At 46.6% G+C, this 23,580-nt stretch overlaps 1 protein-coding gene and 1 pseudogene across 1 annotated transcript in view; one reads left to right on the top strand and one right to left on the bottom strand.

Moving 5' to 3' along the window:
• Positions 1–8,943: 8,943 nt before the first annotated feature.
• Positions 8,944–9,473, bottom strand: LOC102917413 (large ribosomal subunit protein uL15 pseudogene; annotated as a pseudogene).
• An 8,406-nt stretch (positions 9,474–17,879) lies between these two features.
• Positions 17,880–23,580, top strand: part of St14 (ST14 transmembrane serine protease matriptase) — a 44,315-nt gene continuing 38,614 nt past the window's right edge. Inside the window, exon 1 of the mRNA XM_006976556.4 lies at positions 17,880–18,254. Within this exon, the coding sequence (XP_006976618.2) occupies positions 18,174–18,254 (81 nt within the window). The 5' untranslated portion in view covers positions 17,880–18,173. The remainder of the gene's footprint in view (positions 18,255–23,580) is intronic.

The raw sequence follows: 23,580 nt of genomic DNA, 5'->3' as shown, positions 1-23,580 counted from the left end.
GCCCCCTCCAGCAGGAAGTAGTAAGAGAAGCTACACCCAAATTCCCAAATACACCAAGCTGGCTTTGGAGATGAAATTGGCTCTCTCCTTCTCTAAACCCAAACATATTGTTAAAAAAGGAAGGTTGAGAGATTCTTTTGTCCCATATCAGAAGAGCCCTCTGGTGTGGGACAGAGAAAAACCAATATTTTTATTTAAATCAGGTTGATTATAAATGCAATCCCTTTCTAAAGAAAAAAAAAGGGATATGATATAGATATGATAGGATGAAAGGGTAGATTAATGAACCTACTTTTAAAGAACAACAACTTGTTTGAAATGTTTTACATTGGTATAGATTTTAGTTTATTGGTACAAATGTAAAGTTAATTTTGTTATACTGTGTGTATATTTCTACTCTTGTTTAAGGTGTTATGTTTGTACAGCTCATTTAAAATTATAATGGATAATTAAGAAATAGATTAATAATTAGTCGTCTATGATAATCATATTTGTAGCCATGTTAGTTAAGTCTTCTAGGTATACATAGATATATTTCAGGTAGATAGGTAATCTTCAAACACTTTGAAGACCTATAGGATATGGCATTTAAAATGTTTTAAAAATTTAGACTTTCTGGATAGTGAGACATGTCTGCTCCTGGCAGCACCGGATTTACTTCAGAGAAGAGGATGGGCATCGAAGATACTCTATATTATATCTTCACCTTGGGAAAAATAGCCATTTGGGCAAGAAACTGATCTTGCCTGGACTGCTTTAAAAAATGTATCAAAAATGCAGGACCCATAGAAAGGTGACCAATGAACTTTGCTTGGCAAAAATGGTCCTTCAGGTTCCTGTTTCGCAGAGGAACCTGCCAGACATTCTACAGGACACAGAGAGAAGTGACTGAGAGACTCTAGGCCTGTGGGCTGAAGACAGATGCCCCAAAGTTACAAAGGGACATTAGGTGACTGTCCAGGCTGCCAGCTGTCTCTGTCTACTCTCACAAGACTCCCAAAAGTTGCTTGCATCCTCCCATTTCTCAGGTAGTATTACATCCTTCTCAGGTCTTTGATGTAGTTGAAAACTAGATAGTTATAATTTCCTTAGTTATGATAAAAGATAAGTTAGATATGATACCTTAGACACACAAATAAGGATAGATAGGATATCTTCTTTAATATTGTAACTGTAACTCTTGCTTGATAATTGTTTTGTTATGTTACTTTTCATGTGAAAGTTAAAACCTTCCTTTTTGAAAAAAAAGAAAAGGGGAAGTGCTGTGGATATCGCTCTGTATAAATGCTGATTGGCCAGTAGCCAGGCAGGAAGTATAGGCAGGAAAAGCAGAGAAGAGAATTCTGGAAACAGGAAGGCTGAGGCAGAGAGATGCTTCCAGATGCTGCCATGAGAAGATGTTAAGATACTGGTAAGCCACGAGCCACGTGGCAACTTATAGATTAATAGAAAGGGGTTGATTTAAGATATAAGAACAGTTAGCAAGAAGCCAGCCACAGCCATACAGTTTATAAGTAATATAAGTCTGTGTGTTTGCTTGGTTGGGTCTGAGCGGCAGTGGGACTGTCAGGTGAGAGATTTGTCCTGACCATGGGCCAGGCAGGACCAAGAAAACTCTAGCTACAGTTGATGGTGACCTTGATCAGCTGGGTGGCCTGGTGGTGTCAGATTTATCTACTTTAAAGTTACTTTACCCTCCCCCACAATGTTGTCTTTAGGAAGATACTGTTACATGTAGCCCATACTTGCAGTGGAGAGGGAAGCACTCCTGTTATGGCTTGAAAAGGGATGGGGAGTTTGAGACAGGGTCTGGTGTAGTTCAGGCTGACCTCAGATTTGTTACACAGATGTTTAACTCTGTTGCCTTCACCTCCCAAGTACTAGAATTATAGGCATGTTCCACCACTCCAGGTTTATATAGATCAGGAGATCAACCTTGAACTTTATGCTTGGTTGGTGAGACTCTGTCAAGTTTGGATTCTAAAAGGCTCATTTGTCAGGCTTCATCTCCAGCATGTGATACTGTTGAGACCTGGGAGGAGGAAGGTAGATCATTGGGGAAATGCCCTTGGGAGATACACCCCTTCACCTCCCATCCTGCAGCTTTCTGGCCTCTAAGGAATTGTCTCACCACAAGGCCAAGTGAGCATGGACTAAAACTGAACAAAAATAGTTCTTCCTCTGTAGAAACTGTCCAGTCGGTATTTTATCAGAGTGATATGCTGACTGTGCGCTTCTTACTTTTTTTTTTAACTTGAATTTTTGACACCTTGAAATAGAACAACTGGAGAGCCTGGTTCTAAGGTTAGGTTGTTGCAATGCTATACTTAATGATGATCAAAACTGAAAGAACATTCTAGGTGGTGCTAGTATTTCCATGGGTATCATATATGTCAGAACTTAGACACATACACGTTTTATTGTGTATGAGTAATTCTGTAATATATTACTTGCTTTTCTGTTGCTGTGACGAAGTACCCAGATGCGCAACAACTTAGATGAGAAACGCTTTGGTTCATAGTTCCAGAAGTGATGACATCCATTGTGGGGAAGGCAGTCAGGAAGTAGAGTGAACAGAAATGGAGTCAGGCTGTGAAACCTCAAACTCAGCCAGGCATGGTGGTCCATGCCTTTACTTCTGGCACCTGAGAGGCAGGAGCAGGTGCATCTTTGGGAATTTGAGGCCAGCCAGAGCTACACAATGAGACTCCATATCAAAAACAAACCCCAGAGTTTGACCCCAATGACATACTTCCTCCAGCAAGGAAGTTTCCATAACATTCCATAACATCCTAAAGTTTCAGGAACATGTCAAGTTTCAGGAACATGTCTACACAGCACCACCAGCTGGGAGCCAAATGTTCAAACACTTGAGCCCATAGGGGACGTTTCATATTTAAACTGCAACACTCAATAAAGCTGGCTTCCTGTTTTTAAGGTAAACAAGTGCTGGCAATAGAGAGCATTCATGAAAATGTGGGTCCTGTCACTGGCACCACCACATAAGTGAGACATGCCTGTATTCTCAGCATCACTGGGTGGAGACAGGAAGGTCAGAAGTTTAAGGCCCTCCTTAGCTGTGTAGGGGGCTTGAGGCCAGCCTGGGCTAGAGACCCTGTCTCAAAACAAAAACAGGGTACTTCACAAAGACAGACTGGAAGGGATGTTGGAGAGATGTCTCAGTGGCTAAAATCACAAACTGCTCCTGCAGAGCATCCAACTTCAGTTCCCAGTATCTACATTGAGCAGTTGACAACTGTTTTTTATTACAGCCTGGCCCTGTAAGCACTCAAATGCACATGTTGCACACGCACAGAATTAAAAATAATAGAATCTTTTTAAGGGCTTGAAATTGCTATTGTCAGCATCCTCTCTGCTTCCTGCATGTGGATTAAGGTGTGAGCTCTCAGCCGTTTCTGCCACCATGCTTTTGCTCTGGCATCTGAAAGCATAAGCTCAATTCAATGCTTTCTTCTCTAAGTTGCCTTGGTCATGGTGTTTCGGCACAGCAGTAGAAAAGTAAGCTGAACACCTGGAAACTCAACCACCTTGAACACTACCACAAGGTGACCATGTAAAGTGTTTTCTTGGTCAAGTCCAGTCTATTTAAAAAATATAGTAAAGCCAGGCATGGTGGTGGCACATGCCTTTAATCCCAGGCCTCGGGAAGCAGATCTGATCCTGAGTTGAAGGCCAGCCTGATCTACATAGTGAGTTCCAGGCCAGCCAGGACTGCTAGTGAGAAACAGTGAATCTGAGGTCTATAATGCGGACCTGTTAGTCCCAGCTGTTTGGAATATTGAAACAGAAGGCTTTCGTGAGCCCAGAAGTTGGAGACCATCATGGGTAACTTAATGAGATCCAATCACAATGATAATAAAGATTCTACACTTTTGTTTTGTACTGTTCTCAGAGTCTCATTATGTAGCTCTAGCTGGCCTCAAACTTACTATGTAGACCAGGCTGGCTTGGAACCTACCAAGATCTGTGTGTCTCTGCTTCTGAGTGCTTGAGATCAGAGATGGGGCCATCGCACCCTGGGGCACTTAATTTTTAAGGCTTTTTAGTGATGTTAACCTTATTAGTTAAACCTTCAGGTCCAACATACATTTTCATATATACAACAGTATGGTACTCTGCTATCCATGAGGAGTAAGTTCCAAGACCCCCAGTGGCTGCCTGAAACCACAGATAGTGCTAACACATTTCAAAAAACGCTTCCTACCCACACATACCTGTTGCTGTGGTTTGGATCTTTATATCTCTCCAAGGCCATGTGTCCCTGGGTTGGCAGTACTGGGAAGTGATGGAATCCTCAAGAGTGAGGTCTCCTGTCCCTGGTGCTTGTGGGAACCGAATCCCCATGCTGGGTTGTCTTCCCCAACCTTGACACAGGGAGATGCTTGATCCTCTCTCAACTTAATGTGCCATGCTTTGTTGACGCCCATGGGAGGCCTGCTCCTTTCTGAATGGAGACAGAAGGAATGGATCGGGAGGGATAGAAAGGAGATGAAGGGAAGAAACAGGAGGGAAGGGAAACTGTAGTTGGTATGTAAAATAAATGAAAAAAATTTAATTTAAAAAACAAAAAAGAGGTCTAGTGGGAAGTCCTTGGGTCACTAGGGGCTGCCCCTGAAGGGGATTGTGGGGATAGGCTTTCTTGTTTTTCTCTCCCTGGCTTGTCGTGGTTGATCAATTTTGCCTTTTCTTCAATTTGCTGCCTTTTTTTCCTTATAAGTTGATATCCAGATATTTATCACACTATAGAAAGCTGCCTAACACACTTATAATAAAGCTCAATTTATACCAGACAGTGGTAGCGCACACCTTTAATCCTAGCTCTTGGGAGGCAGAGGCAGGTGGATCTCCGTGAGTTCGAGGCCAGCCTGGTCTTCAAAGAGAGTTCCAAGACAGCCACAAGAGTTACACACAGAAACTCTATCTTGAGAAACTTTAAAGGGGGGGAAAGCTCAATTTATTAGTTATGTAGAGTAAGAGATTGATAAGAATGGAATAGTTATAACTAGTATAATTAGTCATACTGATGGTCTCTCAGTACCACGCTCACCCTTTCTCTTGAGATGATGTGACGCAACGCAATGCCTGTACGGTCAGATGACGTGAGGTCAATGGTGTGGGCACCGTGACAGTGGGTAAGGGTTCCTTTAACATGACCACTGTGATACAGTGGCGATTGCTCTAAGTAACTCAGTGGGAAAGTGGTGTACGCAGTATTAGTGTGTGGGCAGTTGGATGACTCATGGGCTGGGAATGTAGCCAGGTCGGTAGAGTGCTTGCCTGGTCTGTAGGAAGTCCTGGATCCACTTCCCAGCACCACATAAACTAGGTGTGGTGGTGTGCACCTGTCATTACAGCCCCTGAGTGGCAGAGGACAGTCAGCTAGCTCGGTTTCAGTTACAGAGCAGATCTGCGGCCAGCCTAGGCTATCTGAAACCCTGCATGAGTAAATACAATTTGAAAACAAATCAGATGATTCATATCCTAGGTAGGATGCAGTAGAAAGACTACTGCTCAAAATGGTGTGCAATTTTAAGTGATTGTTGTATTTTCAAATCGCAGTTGACCAAGGATAACTAAAATGTCAGAAAGGGAACCTGAGGATATGGTAGGGCGCTGTCAAGAAAGCTCCAGGGTCTTCATGGTTTAAAAAGTATTTGGCGGCTGGAGAGATGGCTCAGCAGCTAAGGGCACTAGTTACTCTTCCAGAGGACCCGGGTTCTATTCCTGGCACCCACATGATACCTTAAAACTGTAACTCCAAGGCTGGATGGTGGTGGCGCACGCCTTTAATCCCAGCACTCGGGAGGCAGAGGCAGGCGGAACTCTGTGAGTTCGCGGCCAGCCTGGTCTCCAAAGTGAGTTCCAGGAAAGGTGCAAAGCTACACAGAGAAACCCTGTCTCGAAAAAAAGAAAGAAAGAAAGAAAGAAAGAAAGAAAGGAAGGAAGGAAGGAAGGAAGGAAGGAAGGAAGGAAGGAAGGAAGGAAGGAAGGAAGGAAGGAAGGAAGGAAGGAAGGAAGGAAGGAAGGAAGGAAGGAAAGAAAGAAAGAAAGAAAGAAAGAAAGAAAGAAAGAAAGAAAGAAAGAAAGAGAGAAAGAAAGAGAGAAAGAAAGAGAGAAAAGAAAAAAAGAAAAAAAACCTGTAACTCCAGTCCCAGGGTATCCAACATGCCCTTCTGTATTGGGGGATTTGTTAAAGCAACTCCACATAGTTAAAAAGGCTTATTTTGGGGGATAACTTACAGCTAGTAAAGGGGTTGGTTACAGGATCTGGGAGAGGTGAGGTGCAGTCCAGCTGGGTTCTCTGGAGAACTCAGCTCAGTCTACCATCCAGCAGCCAGGATTACCAGGAACCATTCGGCACATCCAGATCTCAGGTCTTAAGGGCTCCTGTCTCGCCCTGCCTAAGGGCCAGTCATAGGTAGGCCTGACAGTTACCAGAAGCCTCACTGGAGGTAGTACTTCCAGGTCAAAGCTGGAACAGCTACCCACTACACTTCTGTCCTCTACAGGGCTTCAGACATGTGTGTGATTCACAGACATGTATACAGACAAAAGTGTGTGTATATACGATATACATATATGTATATATATTTGATAAATAAAATGGTAAAAAATTACTTGGCCATGGTTGGTTGGTTGGTTTGTTTGTTTGGTCTTTTTGTTTCTCCGTGTAACAGTCCTGGCTGTCCTGGAACTCATTTTGTAGATCGGGCTGGCCTCGAACTCATAGAGATCCTCCTGCCTCCCGAGTACAAGAATTAAAGGCATACGTCACCACTGTCTGGCTTGGCCATGTTTTTATCAAATGATAAGCATTTTCACCTAAGCACTGATTGAAACATGTGAGCGAGTGACTCAGTGGACTTTGAGTTTAATAAAGCCTACGTGGCACTGTGGACCAGGCAGTAGGCTACACCATAGCTACACATACTGGATGGCAGGAAGGATGAGCCTAGATATACTGATGCAGTAGACAGGGCAGGAGAAATCAGAGAAGGGTACCATGGAATTGCCCGGGGTGAGATGCATTTCTAGTCAGGCTCTGAGAACAGATCCCAAGTGAGCACTGCAGCTGTGTTCACAGTCTCTCTGCTGGGACAGTGCTCCAGATGGAACAGCTTCAAAAGAGGAAGGCCTTGCTTTGCTTCATGGTTTCAGAGCTTCTAGCCCAGTGGTTCTCAACCTTCCTAACGCTGCGACCCTTTAGTACAGTTCCTCGTGGCGTGGTGACCCCCGACCATAAAGCTATTACGTTGCTTCTTCATAACTGTAATTTTGCTACTGTGGTATCTGATATGCAACCCCTGTGAAAAAGTTGTTTGACCCACAGGGGGGGTCACGACCCACAGATTGAGAACTTTTTCTAGCCCGTGGTTGTTTGGCCATTGTGCTTTGGGTCTATAGCAGCATAGTACATCAAGGCAGGAGTGTGTGGTGGGGGAAGCCTGTTCACTGGAAAGGGAAGGAGAGAACAGGGCTGGAGTCCCAGTTTTCCCTTCACGGGCGTGCCTCAATGGCCTAACTTCTATGCCCCACCACCCAAAGGTCCCACCCCCTCCTTACAGCACCACAAGATGAAATCATACCACAGCACAGGGGCCTTTGGGGACATTGCAGTCCAAAGCCATGGATCAGTGTATGTGCATTTGTATAGCTTTGGACTCAACTCCGGCTTTCAAACTGTCCTCTTCTATTGGGAGAATTTGCACCAACTGAGTCCTGACTAGACAGAGTTCTTGGCTTATATATATAGGCCACAGACCCAGGGAGACATGTCCAGGAGAGATTTTCAAGAGTCTCAGGTGCTCAGGGAATCTGCTTTCCAAGAGTCGAGGAGGAAACACCTGGTTTTGTGGGCAGCAGTGGCATCCTGGCTGGTGTCCAGATTCTGGACTCTGATGGGTTGTGGTAGGAACAGTTCAGTGTGGTGGATCTTGTTCCTGGCTGTTTCTTCCCCTCTTGCCTCTCTGGCTCTCCAAGACACTGGGTGACTCCCTGAGAATCATTTGATTATCCCCAGCCGTGAAAAGTGAAACAAGAATTAGAATGGCGGAGGGTGGGACAGCAGGATGAGGAGTAAGTACAGGGAGGGATGACTTACCCTAAAGACTCCTGAAAACGCCATACGGAAAGCTAATACTGCAGAAGCTTCCTAAAATACATAGACGTGTGTGTGTGTGTGTGTGTGTGTGTGTGTGTGTGTGTGTGTCTGTGTGTGTGTCTGTGTGTGTGTTTCCTTTTTGGTTTTGGTTTTGGTTTTTTGAGACAGGGTTTCTCTGTGTAGCTTTGGTGCCTGTCCTGGATCTCTCGCTGTAGACTAGGCTGGCCTCAAACTCACAGAGATCTGCCTGGCTCTGCCTCCTGAGTGCTGGGCTTAAAGGTATGTGCCACCTCCGCCCGGCTGTGTTTTTATTTATTTTTATTTTTTATTTTTTTAAGAGTTACCCTTTAACAGGAAAACAGCCTTTCCTAGATACCATAGGCTATCAAATGAAAGACACAGTTTGCCAGTTGTGGCGACACACACCTTTAATCACAATACTCGAGAGGCAGAGGCAGGTAGATCTCTTTATTTGTTTGAGGCCAGCTCTGGTCTGTATAGTGAGCTCTAGGCCGACCAAGGCTACTTAGTGGGACCCTGTCTCAGAAATAAAGGTTTAGGTTACATGTTTTCCAATTATTAGCCAGTGGGGTTCTATAGACTTCCCAAACATTATAGGCTATTGCCATTCTCTTGTTTACCTTCCAGAACTTAATGGTAAAGACCCTATTTTTGAAGGTACCACATACTTAAGTCGTAGGACATGGAGAAATTAAGCTGATACTGACCTTGAAGTTTCATCCCTATTGGCTAGCTTTCATAGGTGTTATGTACGCTACCGGAGGAGAAAAGTAATCAATAGTCTTACCCAGATGTGAATCTTTTTTTTTTTTTAAATGTTAGCATTTAATTAACCTCCCTCGGTGGCTTCAAGCCACCAGGACACAGGCACCTCCAACACCCTTTATCTTCTCTTCAGCTCTTCTGCTGAAAAATTTGACTTTCACGATGATAGGCTGCTTAGGGAGCTTCCCCTTCCCCAGAACTTTGTAGTAGCCCGATCGCACAGCATCAATGATGGGAGCAGCTCCAGTCTTGTTCTTTGCAGCATTGACACGTGTCTGCTCACTGACCAGTGTCCACAATGTATCCAGGTTGACCGTCGGACAGAAGCTCTGGTTCCTCTTTAAGTGGTAATGCCTCATACCAACTTTCCCAAAACAACCTGGATGATATTTGTCGAAGTCGATCCTGCGGTGATGCATGCCTCCAGCATCCCTGTGGCCTCCTGGGTGCTTGCGGTGTTTACCGATACGGCCGTGGCTGTGGCCGTGGCTCACATGGCCCTGGAATTTTTGGGTCTTCCTCAGTCTGGATGGCATGGGGGCAGCAGAATGGAAAGAGGGAGACACCCGCGAAGTCTCACGAGGTAGCAGCCCAGATGTGACTCTTAGGAGCTGCAAAAATGACCAACTTGGCATATGCCCACTGGCGCAAAAGTGGCATGATTGTTATGGGAGTAACCAACTACTTTTTTATTTGGATTTAGGACCCACTCCACAAGATGAAACTCATACATGGCACCATTAACAGGGTAGAACATGGGCTCTAGGAGAGAACTGCAACTACTGATTGCTAAAGGGACATAGTATTAAACCAAGTCCTAATGGCTTATTGCCACACCCACAGATTAGTGCATCTCCTAACCCTCCTTGGAGAGCTTCTTTTGCAGTGGATGGTAATTAACATGGAGACATGCAACTGGTCATCATTGCCAGTATAAGAGACTTCAGAGTGCTCAGCTCTAAATGGGACATCCGTATCATACACACAAAACACCCCTCCCCAAGACTCTGGGATCATGGTAGAAGAGTGGGTATAAAGATTATAGGAGCCAGAGGCAGGGGATGACTACAGCCAAGAGTGCTTCCTGGACCCAACAGGGCTTTTGCACGTATGAATTCCCAACCGTTGTGACAAGCACGCACAAGACCTCAGTGTCAAGCCAGACGAAACCTGAGAATGGAGAAGAAAGGTCATAAAGTCCCACCCACAGCTGAGGAGTTAGTTGATGGCTGCTGGGAGGATGGAAGTCAGTTCTCTTCAGGTACACAGCCTGAGAGTCTGCCCATGCTCAGTAGATGGCCTACACCCGTGAACATATTGGCAGCATTAAGTGGACTTAGTGGGTTAGAAAAACAAACACATGAAACTGGGGATGGGGAATTTGGGGGAGGAGAAATAGAGGAGCAACTGGAGGGATGGTAATGAGGGATGGACTTGACTGAAGCACATCCTATGCATTTAAGAATACTTCCTGCTCTTGCAGAGGACCTGGGTTTAGTTCCCAGCACCCACATAGAGGCTCACAACTGTTGGTAACTCCAGTTCCAGAGGATCTGATGCCGCCTTCTGCCCTCTGTGGTCAGCAGGCATGCAATGGTGCTCATGCATGCATGGCAGGTAGAACACTTAAAAAATTTTAAAAACCTAAAAAAAAAGATAAATACAGCTAGCACAGTGGAGACCCTGGCAACAAAAGTAGCTACCACAGTTAGTTAATCTTTCATTTTATTGGGCATGATAAATTTAATTCAGTAGTTATATACATTTTGATTGGCTTTGAAAATTATAATTTATAAACTCAAGTTCCAGTTGCTTTTGGGATACTATCTTACAAGGACTCCAACGTACAGTATGGCTCATTAAGGAAGGGAATGGCTCAGTTGCCTTTAGCCTACTGGATATGGGTGAGATAGGACCTCTGTTGGTCTTTCCTGTATTTGCAAGCCCAGTGCTACTTTGAGATCTTTGGTAGCAATTAACTATGCAGCTCACACACAATTGAGCTGGTATGATAATGAGTATTCAGAGACAGGTAATGCCTGGGGGCACTCACCAACCTAAGACAAAGCGCCTGTGTGGCCTGGGCAGGTGTCTCCATGACGGGTAAGGTGACCTGCTGATGTCCCACGCAACCCAAGTCAGAAGCTCATTTTTTAATAAAAGGGAGACCTGCAGGGCCCTGGCACCCGTTTTGGGTAACTGTTGCCTTGCTTGTGGACCTTGACCTTGATATCCTCCCTATGCTAATTCCCTGCCAGGTTCCACCCTCCTGAATGCTTAAGGGAAGTTCCTTGTCTGTGTATCCTGAATAATGGGCATTAACAGCTTAGATGCAAGATTGTAAAACATCAGTAGCAAACTTCTGCCCTCCGGGGTCCTCCCATTGTGCTGTAAGCCTGTATTTAAGACCTCCTACCCCCTTCAAGAAATGACATTCCATATTTAAAATTTAAATATATACATATATATATATATATACATTTATATATAATTGAATGAATACTGCAAATGTAATCTATGAATACCACAAATGTGATTAATATCATGAGTGTAAGTAATAAATATCATGAGTGTAATTTAAAAAAATAAAAAAAATTTAAAAAAAGATAAATAAAAATAATTAAAAATAAAAGGCTAAGGTTAATAAAAACCAAAGTGGGGCCTGGGACTTTACTTACCCAGCATGCATGAGACCTCAGGTTCAGTCCTCAGTGTGGCTAGAGCAACAGTGAAAGCCATAGGAGGGGTCTCAGTGAGTGGAGAAGAAAATACAGATGCAGATAGAACACGTTAATACCGTGTGGCCCTCAACTGTAAATGAAAGTCTCAATTGGAGCACAAAGGGTACTTTATTTCTTCTACAGGTTCCAGCTTCCTGAACTCAGAGTTACAGCACATGGGTTTGGCCTCCAGCATCGATTAATAATAATAATAATAATAATAATAATAATAATAATAATAATAAAAATAATTTAAAAAGACAAACAAACAAAACCTACCTGTCTAACTGAAAGGCCACGAAACAACAAGCGAGGGACCAAGGCACATACCCTGTGCGCAGATTAAGACCTTCACATTTCATTCTCTAAGTGACATCAGGATATATTAAAGAAATGGCGGGTGGGTAGCGGGAGCAATGTACGTGGTGAAAGTACAAGAAAGGTGTATGTAAAGATGCCTGGGATTGAGTCAAAGGACTCTCGGCAGCTGAAGCGACTCCACTGGTCAAAGAGAGCATACTTTAAACATGCAAATGCCCTCGGATGTCCGTGAACCGAGTTTAGGTGCCCAGCCTCCTGTCCTATAAAAGCACCAGATTGTGTTGGGAGTGTAGCTCAGTGGTGCCGCATTTGCCCAGCGCATCGGAAGCTCTGGCCCCAACAACTGTGAAACAGAAACCAGCAAAACAAAAACAATTAGTCTGCAATAGATTGGATATAAAGAGGCCCCCACAAGCTGCGTGTTAAAGGCTGGGTCTCTGTTGGTGTAGCTGAGAGGTAGTGGAAATCTCAGGAGGTGGGAAACCATTCAGTCTCTGGTGGCATGCCCTTGAGAAGGATTGTAGCGCTCTCTCTCTTCTCTCTCTCTCTCTCTCTCTCTCTCTCTCTCTCTCTCTCTCTCTCTCTCTCTCTCTTTCTCTCTTGCAGTTCTAGTCCACTACATGCTTCCAACATGCTGTCACATGTCACTACAGGCCCCAGAAGAATGCAGACATCTGACCACATTCTGAAACAGTATGTCAGAATACAGCCAATAAAACCTGCTTCTTCGTATGTCCATTATGTCGGGTATTTTGTTACAGTGCCAGAAAGCCACTAAATACCCTTGGGAGATACCAAGGAATCAACCTTTTAAACCAGCTCAATGAAGGAAAAGATGAGCAGAAGTTTCCTTACTATCTCCCTGCCTTCGTGTGTGTGTGTGTGTGTGTGTGTGTGTGTGTGAGTGTGTGTGTGTGTGTATGAATGTGCACATGTATGTGCATGTGCAAACACTAATATTAACATGGGGTAACAAAACAGGTGTTGTGAAGACTTACTTTCTAAGTATTCCAACAAGTCAATAAACAGGAATGATGAGTTCAATATTACTGTTTCCACTCCCTAATGAATTAAAGTATGGAGCATACACTAGGAGACAAGAAGCAACCAGATAGGAATCCCATACTAAAATACACTTGTAGGGGGCTGGAGAGATGGCTCAGTGGTTAAGAGCACTGTCTACTCTTCCTGAGGACCCAGGTTCAATTCCCAGCACTCACATGGCAGCTCATACCTGTCTGTAACTCCAGTTCCAGGGCTTCTGATACCCTCACACATACACACGTGCAGGCAAAATACCAATAAGCATAAAATAAAAATAAATTAAACAACAACAACAATAAAAACACTCCCTGTGAAGTCAATTCCCTCCAAAAAGGGAAGCAAACCTTTGGGACTGTAAGATATGGTCCCTTGGGTAAGGGTGCTTGCAGCCAAGCCTCATGGCCTGAATTTGATCCTTCAAACCCACAGGGTGAGAGTAGAAAACAAATTTTAGTAGGTTGTCTTCTGTCCTCAACATGTGTGCCACTGAGGCAGAGCATGCACACACATACAAAAGTAAACAAACAAATGTGTAAGAACAGAGAGTAAGCCTTTGTCTGGTGAGTTTCTGGACAGGATGGTTTCTAGGGAAAACCAAGGTCCCTGGGAGCCCAGTAAATAGACCATAGAATGAAAATGCAGACCGTGGGCAAAATGCGGCTGCAGGGGAGTCTGCACAGAAAATAATGGGGAGCCTCAGTGAACACATTGTAAAGGGGAAGTTAAGAACAAAACAAGATGGAGTAGGGCCAGATGTGGTGCACACCTGTAATCCCAGCACTTGTGAGATGAGGGTAGGAGGGTGATGAATTTGAGGACAGCCTGCCTAAAATTAATAATAAAAAACAGTAATAAGACCTTGTCTTTAAAAAAAAAAAAAGCCAAAAGTAGATGTTAACATGCAGAGATTCAGGTCCAGATTACCAAACTAAGTAAAGCCAAAGAAATAACCAGAGAAATTGGTACAGCAATTTCTCATAGTGGTGAGAGAAGAGATTGCTTTGGGGAGAGATGTGTGATTTGAGGTGAAGCTGATGATGTTCTGGAGGCTGTCAGGCATGGTGGCACATGTCTTTAATCCCAACACGCAGGAGAGGAAGGCATGTAGGTCTCTGTGAGTTCCAGGCCAGCCTGGGCTACATAGTGAGACTCTGTGTCAAATAAACAAACAAATAAACTAACCCACTAACTCTACAGGTAGAACCCAATGGTATTCTAAAAAAGAAAAATGAAAGTTTTGGGGTGTCAACATGCCACAAGTAGAAAAATTCCACACCTGGGATGGGCTACACATGAACTAAAAAATGGTGTATAAGATTACACTCAGCTACACATATGAGGTATCTATGAAAAGTAAAAGAATTTTGTGGTTAGAGCTTTCTCTTTTAGCTCATAGAACTACATAGGTGCCTTACCCATAGAAGGCTCTCATGTGGCTATTTGAACACAATGCATTCATTACAAATCCTGAGGAAGAGAATTGGCAGCCCAAATCCTTCCTAGGGATCACTGTGTGGGTTCATGGTATTGAGTGAGTACACTCTGTGTATGATGGAAGTTGTTTAGCCATATATTAATTAAGTTCAATCCATTTGGCTTAATCCTCATAAAATTATAATATGCTTTTGTTTCCAAATTGTAAGTGAAGAAACTCAACAACAGCCCGAGCAAGGGCTTAATATACTGATATTTAGCTTCCTGGGCTGCCATCACTCAGTCTGTTTTGCAACAGCATTTTGAGAGTCCTTATGTATAGCAGGAAGATAAAAATATACTATAAGGTGTGCAGCAATTTCAGGAAGAAGAGCTTGGTTGTGCCTGGGGGAAAATGTCACAGATCTAATGTGCCAGGTGAACTTGGGTCTCACCATGAGTAGACAAAGTGGTTATGGTGAGCAATGGGGGGTGCTGGAGACAAATGGAGTGGTTTGTCACAGCCAGGGGCCAGGAAAGGAACAGACGGAGTTAGCATGGGGACACTTACACCGTTGGTGCCTAAAAAGTGCACTTGTACCACACAAAGCAACTTCCACAGGTAAGAGCGATAAGTTGACCCTTCTTAGAGGAGACATAAAGACATGAAGGAGGGGTCCTCATTCTGAGCTGTCTGTTCATTTTATATCTCTCCTACACCTTTTATTGCTTCAGGTTTTTCCTCTTCCTTGAAGGAGCATCCCTCAGACTTTCTGGTCCTATTGTCTTAACCAGTAACAGAGTCTTGGTGACTCTAAGCTTGAGCTCTACCTTCCCATATCATCACCAGCTTAAGCAGGTGGTTCAGCCAGAGTCAGGCTCACATATGTCCACCAAGTGACTTGCCCCGAAGACATGGATAAGTTGGAGAAACCCTTGGAGGGTCCTAGGAATGTGAACTCAACTTTCCCAGCAGGCACTGTGCTCTGAGAAATCCAGGGAGCGATGTTATAGCAGCCTTGGAGTAAGTCGATCCAGGATATGGAGGGACGTGGTAGTGCAGTGGAGAAGGCACATGATAAAGGCTGGCTAGATGGTTGTGAGTTATCCTAGTACAGTGAGAGATGGCAGGGTCTGCACGTTCGTGTGTGTGTGTGTGTGTGTGTGTGTGTGTGTGTGTGTGTGTGTGTAATGTGGGGTATCGAATCCATAAACACTCATATGATAGCTACTCTATCATGAGCTACACCCCAGGTTTGGGGTTTTAGACTGGCTGTTCTTGGGGTTCTTCATTGGCAATTTAGAGACAAAAGTAATTAACGTCATGTATATTTTTATTATTTTATTTATTGAGACAGGGTCTCCCTATGTAACCTGGTTGGCTTGGAACTCACTGTGTAGGCAAGGCTGGCCCTGGGTACCACCACACCCAGCTTATATATACTTTATAAGGATTAAACCAAACGGATTTAAGATGTTAGCATAAAGTTTGCTCTGTCCTGTTGGAGGTCATAGAGATGTCATAGGGATGTACATGGGGTGCATAACACAGGAAGATGACTCTTCCTCTGGATTTGCAATTTGTAGCATTGCCTTACATTCAAATGGCCACAGGGGTGCCTTTCACAGAGAAGATGCACATTTAGCTCTCTGAGATAAAGGATGAAACTCTAGGAACATGGGAGAGAATGTGAGTCATTCCTTTCACAACAGAAGAGCAGGTTCAGTACAGTGACTACCTTTGAGTCTTTGCTGCCTCCGATCTGGCTGACTTTCAGTCACTCACTAATTAAAGGGTGTTGTGCCCGTCGTAATCCAAAGCAGGGAGTTAGTTTTCCATATCTTCCATTTGTCTTCGGAATGCTTTGTAGGCAGCAGGGCAGCAGATTTGTTTTCCTGTGCATCAAATTGGCATAACTCACACTTGGAGGACTTGGACCAGTAAGACCCAGCGATGCAACGACAGAGATGCAGACAGACCCAGTTCTGGCTCATAGGGAAAGAAGAGTCTCACTGCAGAACTTGTCTGTCCATCAAGTTAGGACAGGCTGAGCCGTTACGGTGGCACATGCCTTTAATCACAGGGCTCGGGAGGCAGAGGCAGGCGGATCTCTGTGAGTTCCAGGCCAGCCTGGTCTACAGATTGAGTTCCAGGACAGTCAGGGCTACACAGAAACCCTGTCTCAGGCTGGAGAGATGGCTCAGAGTTTAAGAGCACTGGCTGTTCTTCCAGAGGCCCTGAGTTCAATTCCCAGCAACCACACGGTGGCTCACAACCATCTGTAATGAGATCTGGTGCCTTCTTCTGTATACATAATAAATAAATAAATCTTTAAAAAAAAAAGAAAGAAAGAAAAAAAAAAGAAAAGAAAAAAAGATAGGATAGGTCTATGCCAGTAGACACAACCACCAATTCTCATTGGTGTGATGTCACCAATATCCCTTAAATCCAGAATACACCAGCAGGGGACTCTGCTCATTGTAGCTGCTGAGGGACACAGATTCACGCAGATTATATAATTTTAAGAAGATGGGTGAGTTCTGCATGGAAACTTGAGGACTGTTGATTTCAAAGTAGGGATTTCAGTTTTGTTCGCTCTCCTTTCCCAAAGTGTAGGGCAGTGTCTAGCGCATACTACAAGCGCAGCCGTTTTGGTTTACTATGCAAGACCGCAGAATACCAGTGGAGAAATACTCAGGCGGTTGCTAAAGCAGAGCGAGCACGTCTGATGTCTGTTCTGGGAAGGCAGGTTTTCCTATCGGAGGTGACTTGTCAAGAAGGAAAGAGTAGGGGCCTGGAGGATGACTGAGTCAGTAAGGGCTCTCACTGCCAAGCCTAACCTTCCATCCCTAGAACCCACACGGTGGCAGGAGACACCCGAGTCCTTGCAAGTTGTTCTCTAACACACAAACGGAACAACAACTACTACAGAAAATTAAAGGGAGTGTAGAAAAAAAGGGGGGAGGTTGACGAACGAATGTTGGGATCCTTGGTGTCTAGGGGTCAGAAAGGATTACGAAAATACAGGAAAGGCGCTTTTCAAGAGGGATCTACAGTCAGTATGTGATGCCGCCAACAGTTGGAGGATGACTCTGAGGACCTACTATCATTGCTCTGGGCACAGGCTACTGTCAGGTCCTCCCAGAGCGAAGAAGCTGCCTTTGTCCCCAGGAGGAGGAAGGGCCTTGCGTCCCTGGCACATGGCATGCAGGGAAGGCCGGGTCTTGCAGCAGGTGGCTCGGGTTTTGGAGGGACACAGGCACCTCTGGCAAGATGATGGATTGTAGGGAAAGGTCCAGGGGAGAGAGATGAAAATTGCGTAAGGGGATGGTGGAGAGATGGTCAGTATCAAAGGGCGGCGGCGAGGAAGGGCTGGGCTCCAGGAGAAAGAGCCACCTGTGAGAAAGAGGAAAGCACTAGAGCTCCACAGTGTTCCTTTTCGGGGGTTCTGGCCGGAGGGGAGGAGCTTCCTGGGGGGGCATGGCGGAAGGCGGGGCCGGCCGCAACAGGTGTACTGGCGCGGATGCTGGCTGGCTGGCGGGGCGGGCCGATCGGAGAGGCCACACCCTGAAACTACCTGCGCGGGGAGGAAGGATGAGAACGGGAGCCTCCGCCGCCGGCTGGGCGCGCTGGGCCTGCCCCGGAACTTGGCCCGTACCACCCCTCGCGCCCCGCGTCCCTCGTGTCCCCAACGCCCCGCGGGCCATGGTAGTCGGCTGCCCGCAGAGACCACGCGTGTGAGACCGGCGATCGGGCCGCCGAGACCATGGGGAACAATCGGGGCCGCAAGGCCGGAGGGGGCTCGAAGGACTTCGGCGCGGGACTCAAGTACAGCTCCCGGATAGAGGTGGGCAAAGGCCGGGGACCCGGGGCGGGACGTCCACAGTTCGGGTCCTCGCGCACCGGCACCTGCGCGCGCCCTCGGTTTCGCCCGAGCTCCGCTCTACCGCCCGGAGGTGGCCCGGGCTTGGGCGCACAGGTGGAATTTCCTGTTCGGTGGGTGCCTGGCCGCTGGAAGCAGGGCGGGGCTGGCCGGACCTCGGCCCCAGATCAGCCTTGCGCCAGCCACCTAGGAGGCGGGAAGCCCCAGGGCCCGGGGGCATCGGGGCGCTCCTGCCTCCTGCCCTCTCCCTGGCTTGGAAAGAGGACCTCCGTGGGGATCCCCATTGTTCTGTGTTATCAGTGCTCTGAGTGGGTGATCTGGGCTATGGCAAGGACATATCCGTGGGTTGGAGAAGACTTGTCTGCCTTTGGCCTCTGCAGAAACTCATTTTAGTTTTCCTGGTCAAAACGGCGCTTTGGAACTTTGGTAGGGGTGATCTCTGAACAGAATTTTGTCCACTCAGAGCGTGGGGCTGAGGGCTTGTTGGCCCTGGAGAAGGTGGCTGTCTGGGCAGTGGTGAGGAAGGCTCTGTCTTGAGACTTTTTTGGGAAGATACTAAAGCAGGAAGCAGAAGCGTGGAGAAGTCTCTTGAAAGACCTCAGAAGCATTATACTTTACTGTACACAGAGTGAGGGAGGGCGTTAGTCACCTTACTGAAGGACACACACGGGGTGGGGTGGGGTGGGGGGCAGTGCTCTGGTGGAACTAGCAGCCAGGTATTTCCTGAACCGCAGCAAGAGACTAGTGAGCGAGGCTTGGTGCTCTGGCAGAGGCAGTTTCCTGGAGCCTAGCTTCCCCTTACGCTTACGCTCATGCACCCTGTCCGCGGTGACTTGCAGAAGCCCAGGTCTGGGGGGCCTGCTGCCTCGGCTTTTCTGTTCCTTGTGGCCGGAGTCCATGTAGCCTGTGCTTCAGCCCTGCTGGGAGATGCATTCGGGCATCTGCCACCTGCCGCCGCCTTCTCTTCCTTTCTGTAATTGGGATGTTTGTGAATCCTTAGTAATTGCCTGCTTGGGGCCCCTACTTCCTCGGCAGGTAGCCTGCTGTATGGTGTTTCGTTTCTGGACAGTTTTTCTCCCCGTCCAAGTTCGCCCTACCCGATTTCCCTTTCAAGGACTGTTGCTGATACTGAAAGTGGGTCCTCTGGGGGCTGAACTCAGTCTCCTCTTCGGCTACCCGTCCACTCCACCCCCCCGGGGGGGGGCGACAAAGTTCCTCCCCAACTGGAGGCAGGGTGGTGCTCACCTCTCTGGTCCCTGGGCTTCTGCTGGATTACTATTCACCAGGAACTCCACCTTGTCTTCCCCCTAGGTCCTCATTCATCTCTTCTCCACTCCTTGGGTTACTCCTACTTCATTTCTGCCGGTTTCTTTCTCATAAATGATTTACTCTATCTTTTTTTCCAGCCGGGCTAGACATTCACTACCCTAGGGAGCTCTCAGAGACCAATATGATGTCATTGATTCCTCTAAGGAACGTAGTCTTGCGAGACATGTGAACAGACACACACAAAGTTTGTCACGAGGCAATGTGTCTGCAAGAGAGTAGTCACAGCTCACTTTCACATCTCCAGGAAGTCTTCAAGTATGCCTCTCACCCAAGGCTTGATTGTGCTTTCCTGGCATCACTCAGCCCCTTTACAGTTGGGGGCTGCAAATCTGCCTTAGCACATTTTCTGACCGGTCTTTATGGCTGCTGCCCCATGGGTAGCTCCTGTCACTGAGCCTGGCTCAGGTCATGCTGGGTCCCAGGGCAAACACCACAGCCTTTAGGTTCTTTGTGTCTTGATCGCCTCCTTCCCAAGACTGATTATGCTGGTGCCCGATCTCCCTCATGGCGCCAGTGGAGGGTAGGAGTTACTTTGGTGCATTGTTTGCTCTGTTGCATGTATATTGGGACTGTGTGTGCCCTGCCCAGGTATGAGCAGGTGTGCAGATGCCAGATGTTATGACCACTAGTGAGTACAGAGAAGTTGGTCTCACTGAATAGCTAAGTCCATGTTGAATATTTGATGATGGCTGTGAAGTTGCCCTGACATAATGCATATATGATCAGTAATGATTTACTTAGGTGAGAGTCAGTGTTCCATAACCACAGAGAGGCAGATTGGGAACCTAGATGCTGTGGGTCAAAATCAGGTGTCTGGGAGGTAGACCTTCCAACCCTGAATATTTAGAGTCATCTGTTAATTGGTCAAACATTCACCCATTCATTCAGTCACTCATTTGCATAACAGGTATTTACTGAGTACCCAGTGACCAAGCACGTGCCTGGTATTGAGAAGGATCCAAATCACAGTCCCTGCCTTCAGGGCCGCTGTGGGTAGTACAGACAAGCACAGAGTGGGCATTTAGTCGCCGGGTGGTGCTGGCACATGCCTTTAATCCCAGCACTTGGGAGGCAGAGGCAGGCAGCCTGGTCTACATAGTGAGTTCCAGGACAGCCAGTGCTACACAGAGAAACCCTGTCTTGGGGGAAGGGAGTGGAAAGAAAAAAGAAAGGCATCTGTTTAGCCCACGCTGGGATTGCCAGGGCAGATGAATTGGACTGCAGGCATCTGTGACATGGTGACAGGGGGGACAACAAGGAACCAAAGCCCAGGGCTGCCACTGTCTAGCCAGGAGGTGTGAGATGTTATCCAGTCCCAGTTAACCTCAGTTTTCCTGGCTATGAAATGAGATGGCATGTATGACCCAGGTTTGTTGCTGAGATTCACAGGACTACTTTGCATAGGAAACCTTTGTAAATCTGCAGTGGTTTCAGATCAAGCAAGAGGGGTTTTTGAGTTTAAAAGTCCCTGAGACCACTGGGAAGGTGATTTATTTGGGGGATGCAGAGCAGGAGAGCCTCCACTTTAAATGGGTTCCTGACTTTGCGGAAGTGCTGAGATGCCCGGCTGGACTCGGGGCAATACACTCCAGAGGATGTGCTGCGGCCACACCCCCAGATATAGGCCGTCTTCCTGAGCGATCTCATTTGACAACCTCCCCCCCCCCCCCCAGCTTCTACGAAAAAGATCCCTTTTTGACAAGAACATGAGTGGCCTGCTCACCCTATTTCCATCAGATCCTTTTGGTCTCCCACCAGGCAAAATGCACCTGTAGAGACCTTTCTTTGTTCTCCTAAGTGCTGGGTGCTGGGCGAGGGAGAGAACGGAGGAGGCAGCGAGCACTGAGTCTGGGAGTGTTGCGTGGGTGGGGAACACGTGCTGGCAGTGGAGAGGGAGGCTGATTTCTCTAGGGAGCATTAGCCGGCCCACCCTGGGTCATAGGAGCACCTGAGATTGCCACCCTCAGTTAGGACTCTGAGGCAGAGGGGACCACTGTCCTTTGAGAGTTGCTTGTGTGTGACTGAGTCTCCTGTTCCCAGGGGGTTTGTTTAGGCCATCTGTGGCTAAGGTGTCGTCACAGACTCTGGAAGGAGAAGCAGTCTTGCTCCCTCCCTCCACCTGGTCTCTGTGGACTGCAGCCTCAGAGTGCTGTGGTCCTGGAGTTCCCCTGGTGTTTGTTTGCTCTCTAGCGTGTGGTCCTGCCCGGGCTCTTGCCTTTTCTCTCCTAATTTCTTCTTGAAATGGGAGGGAGAACAGGACAGAGTCCCCAGAGAGTCCAGGCCTTCAAGATACTATCTGTTTCTCTATGGTGACCGCAGGGCTGGGTCATCTGGGGCACTAGCTGCTGCTGCTAGTACTTGGGAGCCCATGCTGTCCCCTCAGAGGTCACAGTGTCCCTCTGTATCCAAGAGAGATTGCTCCCAGCACTCTCCTGGATCCCAGAATCTGAAGTGCTCAAGCACCTTGGGTAAGGTGGCCCTGCACATCCGTGATTGGGTTCACTGTAGGGAGACAGTCCGAGAACTTGGTCATTAGGTGCTCTGGTCAGTGTGCAAACGTTGATTGTACAAGCTGACATGGTGTATGTAGTCTGCCACGTACCGGGGCTGTATAGCTGCTGTTGTATGTGATAGTCTTTGTTTTGTGGAGTTTGACTGTTCACATATAATCCAAACACATGCCCGTGTACTGCAGGTCATCTCTAAATTACTTATAGTATATAACACAATGTAAATAGTCATTAAACTAGAGATAAACAAATGTCAGTGCCTGTTCCCTACAGATACAGTTTTTATTTAATTATTTATCAAATATTTCTTGTGGTGATATATTTGTGTACCCTAATAAACTTATCTGGGAATCAGAGGACAGAGCCAGCCACTAGAGGTGGCTCAGCAATTAAGAGCACTGACTGGTTTTCCAGAGGAACTGGGTTCAATTCCCAGGTCGTCCTGAATGCCAGGATAGAAGTAAATAAATGAATAAATAAAAGGAGGAAGGGACCACGTGACCTCTCTCTCCTCTCAAAAAAAAAAGTGGCATGGCTGGGTGGAGAATGATACATAAGGCGTGAGGAGACAGGAACTAAGCAGCAGTTCAACTGAGACCCTCGGGGGTGAGGACTCAGAGGCTTTCAGTCTGAGGATTCCAGGAAACAGCATCGGCTGAGGAGCTGGTGAGGTGAGGTTGGCTGGGGCTTGTTCTGCTTCTCTGATCTTTCAGCTTTCACCCCAGTATCTGGCTGCAGTTTTTTTTTTTTTTTAATTAATAAGACCATTTAGCAATTCGTGTTACAATTTCTATTTGTTAGTAGTTGCTTGCAGTGCTAAAGATTAAATCCAGGGCTCTGTGCTCGTGGGGCAAGTGTCCTGCCTCTGGGCAACACTCTGGTCCTTGTTGACAACTTTCCTAGCAGCAGATCCATACTAAAAATTCCTCGGAGGTGCGCATTTTCCTCTTTTGCCCGTTCTGGCTGAACTTAGCGATACAAGAGGTTTCCTCTGGAAGTTCTGTGGCTGTTGTTTAACTGGTCAGAATCTCAGATCTCTGTCTGTGGTCCCTGCCGGTGATGCTGAGGTGTAATGGTTATCAAGGTGGGGATGGAGGAAAGGGGGAGGATCCCTTTCTGCCCTTGCCTAAATAGGTGCCGTTCAGTCCGTTGTCTCACTCCCACAGCGTTGATGTGGAGAAACTAAGAGCAGAGTTTACAGACGAAAACTCTGAGGCACAAAGGCCTTGTGTAAACTGCCCAAAGGCAGTGGGAGGTAGAGCAAGATTTCAGACCTTGATCTGAGTGACTTCAAAGCTCAGGAGCTCCACCACAATGCTATTATAAAATTGTGTTCCAAAGACAGGGGTGATTGACGCAGATCCCCAGCAAATCCCAGAACACATCATTAGGGCGTTGTGAGCACATAAAAAAAGAAGTGCTGATCACCAGGCGCCAGCACGAGTGCACCC

The sequence above is a fragment of the Peromyscus maniculatus genome, chromosome 7 (assembly GCF_049852395.1).
Source record: "Peromyscus maniculatus bairdii isolate BWxNUB_F1_BW_parent chromosome 7, HU_Pman_BW_mat_3.1, whole genome shotgun sequence".
Lineage (NCBI taxonomy): Eukaryota > Metazoa > Chordata > Mammalia > Rodentia > Cricetidae > Peromyscus > Peromyscus maniculatus.
This window is presented reverse-complemented; position numbering and strand designations above follow the sequence as displayed.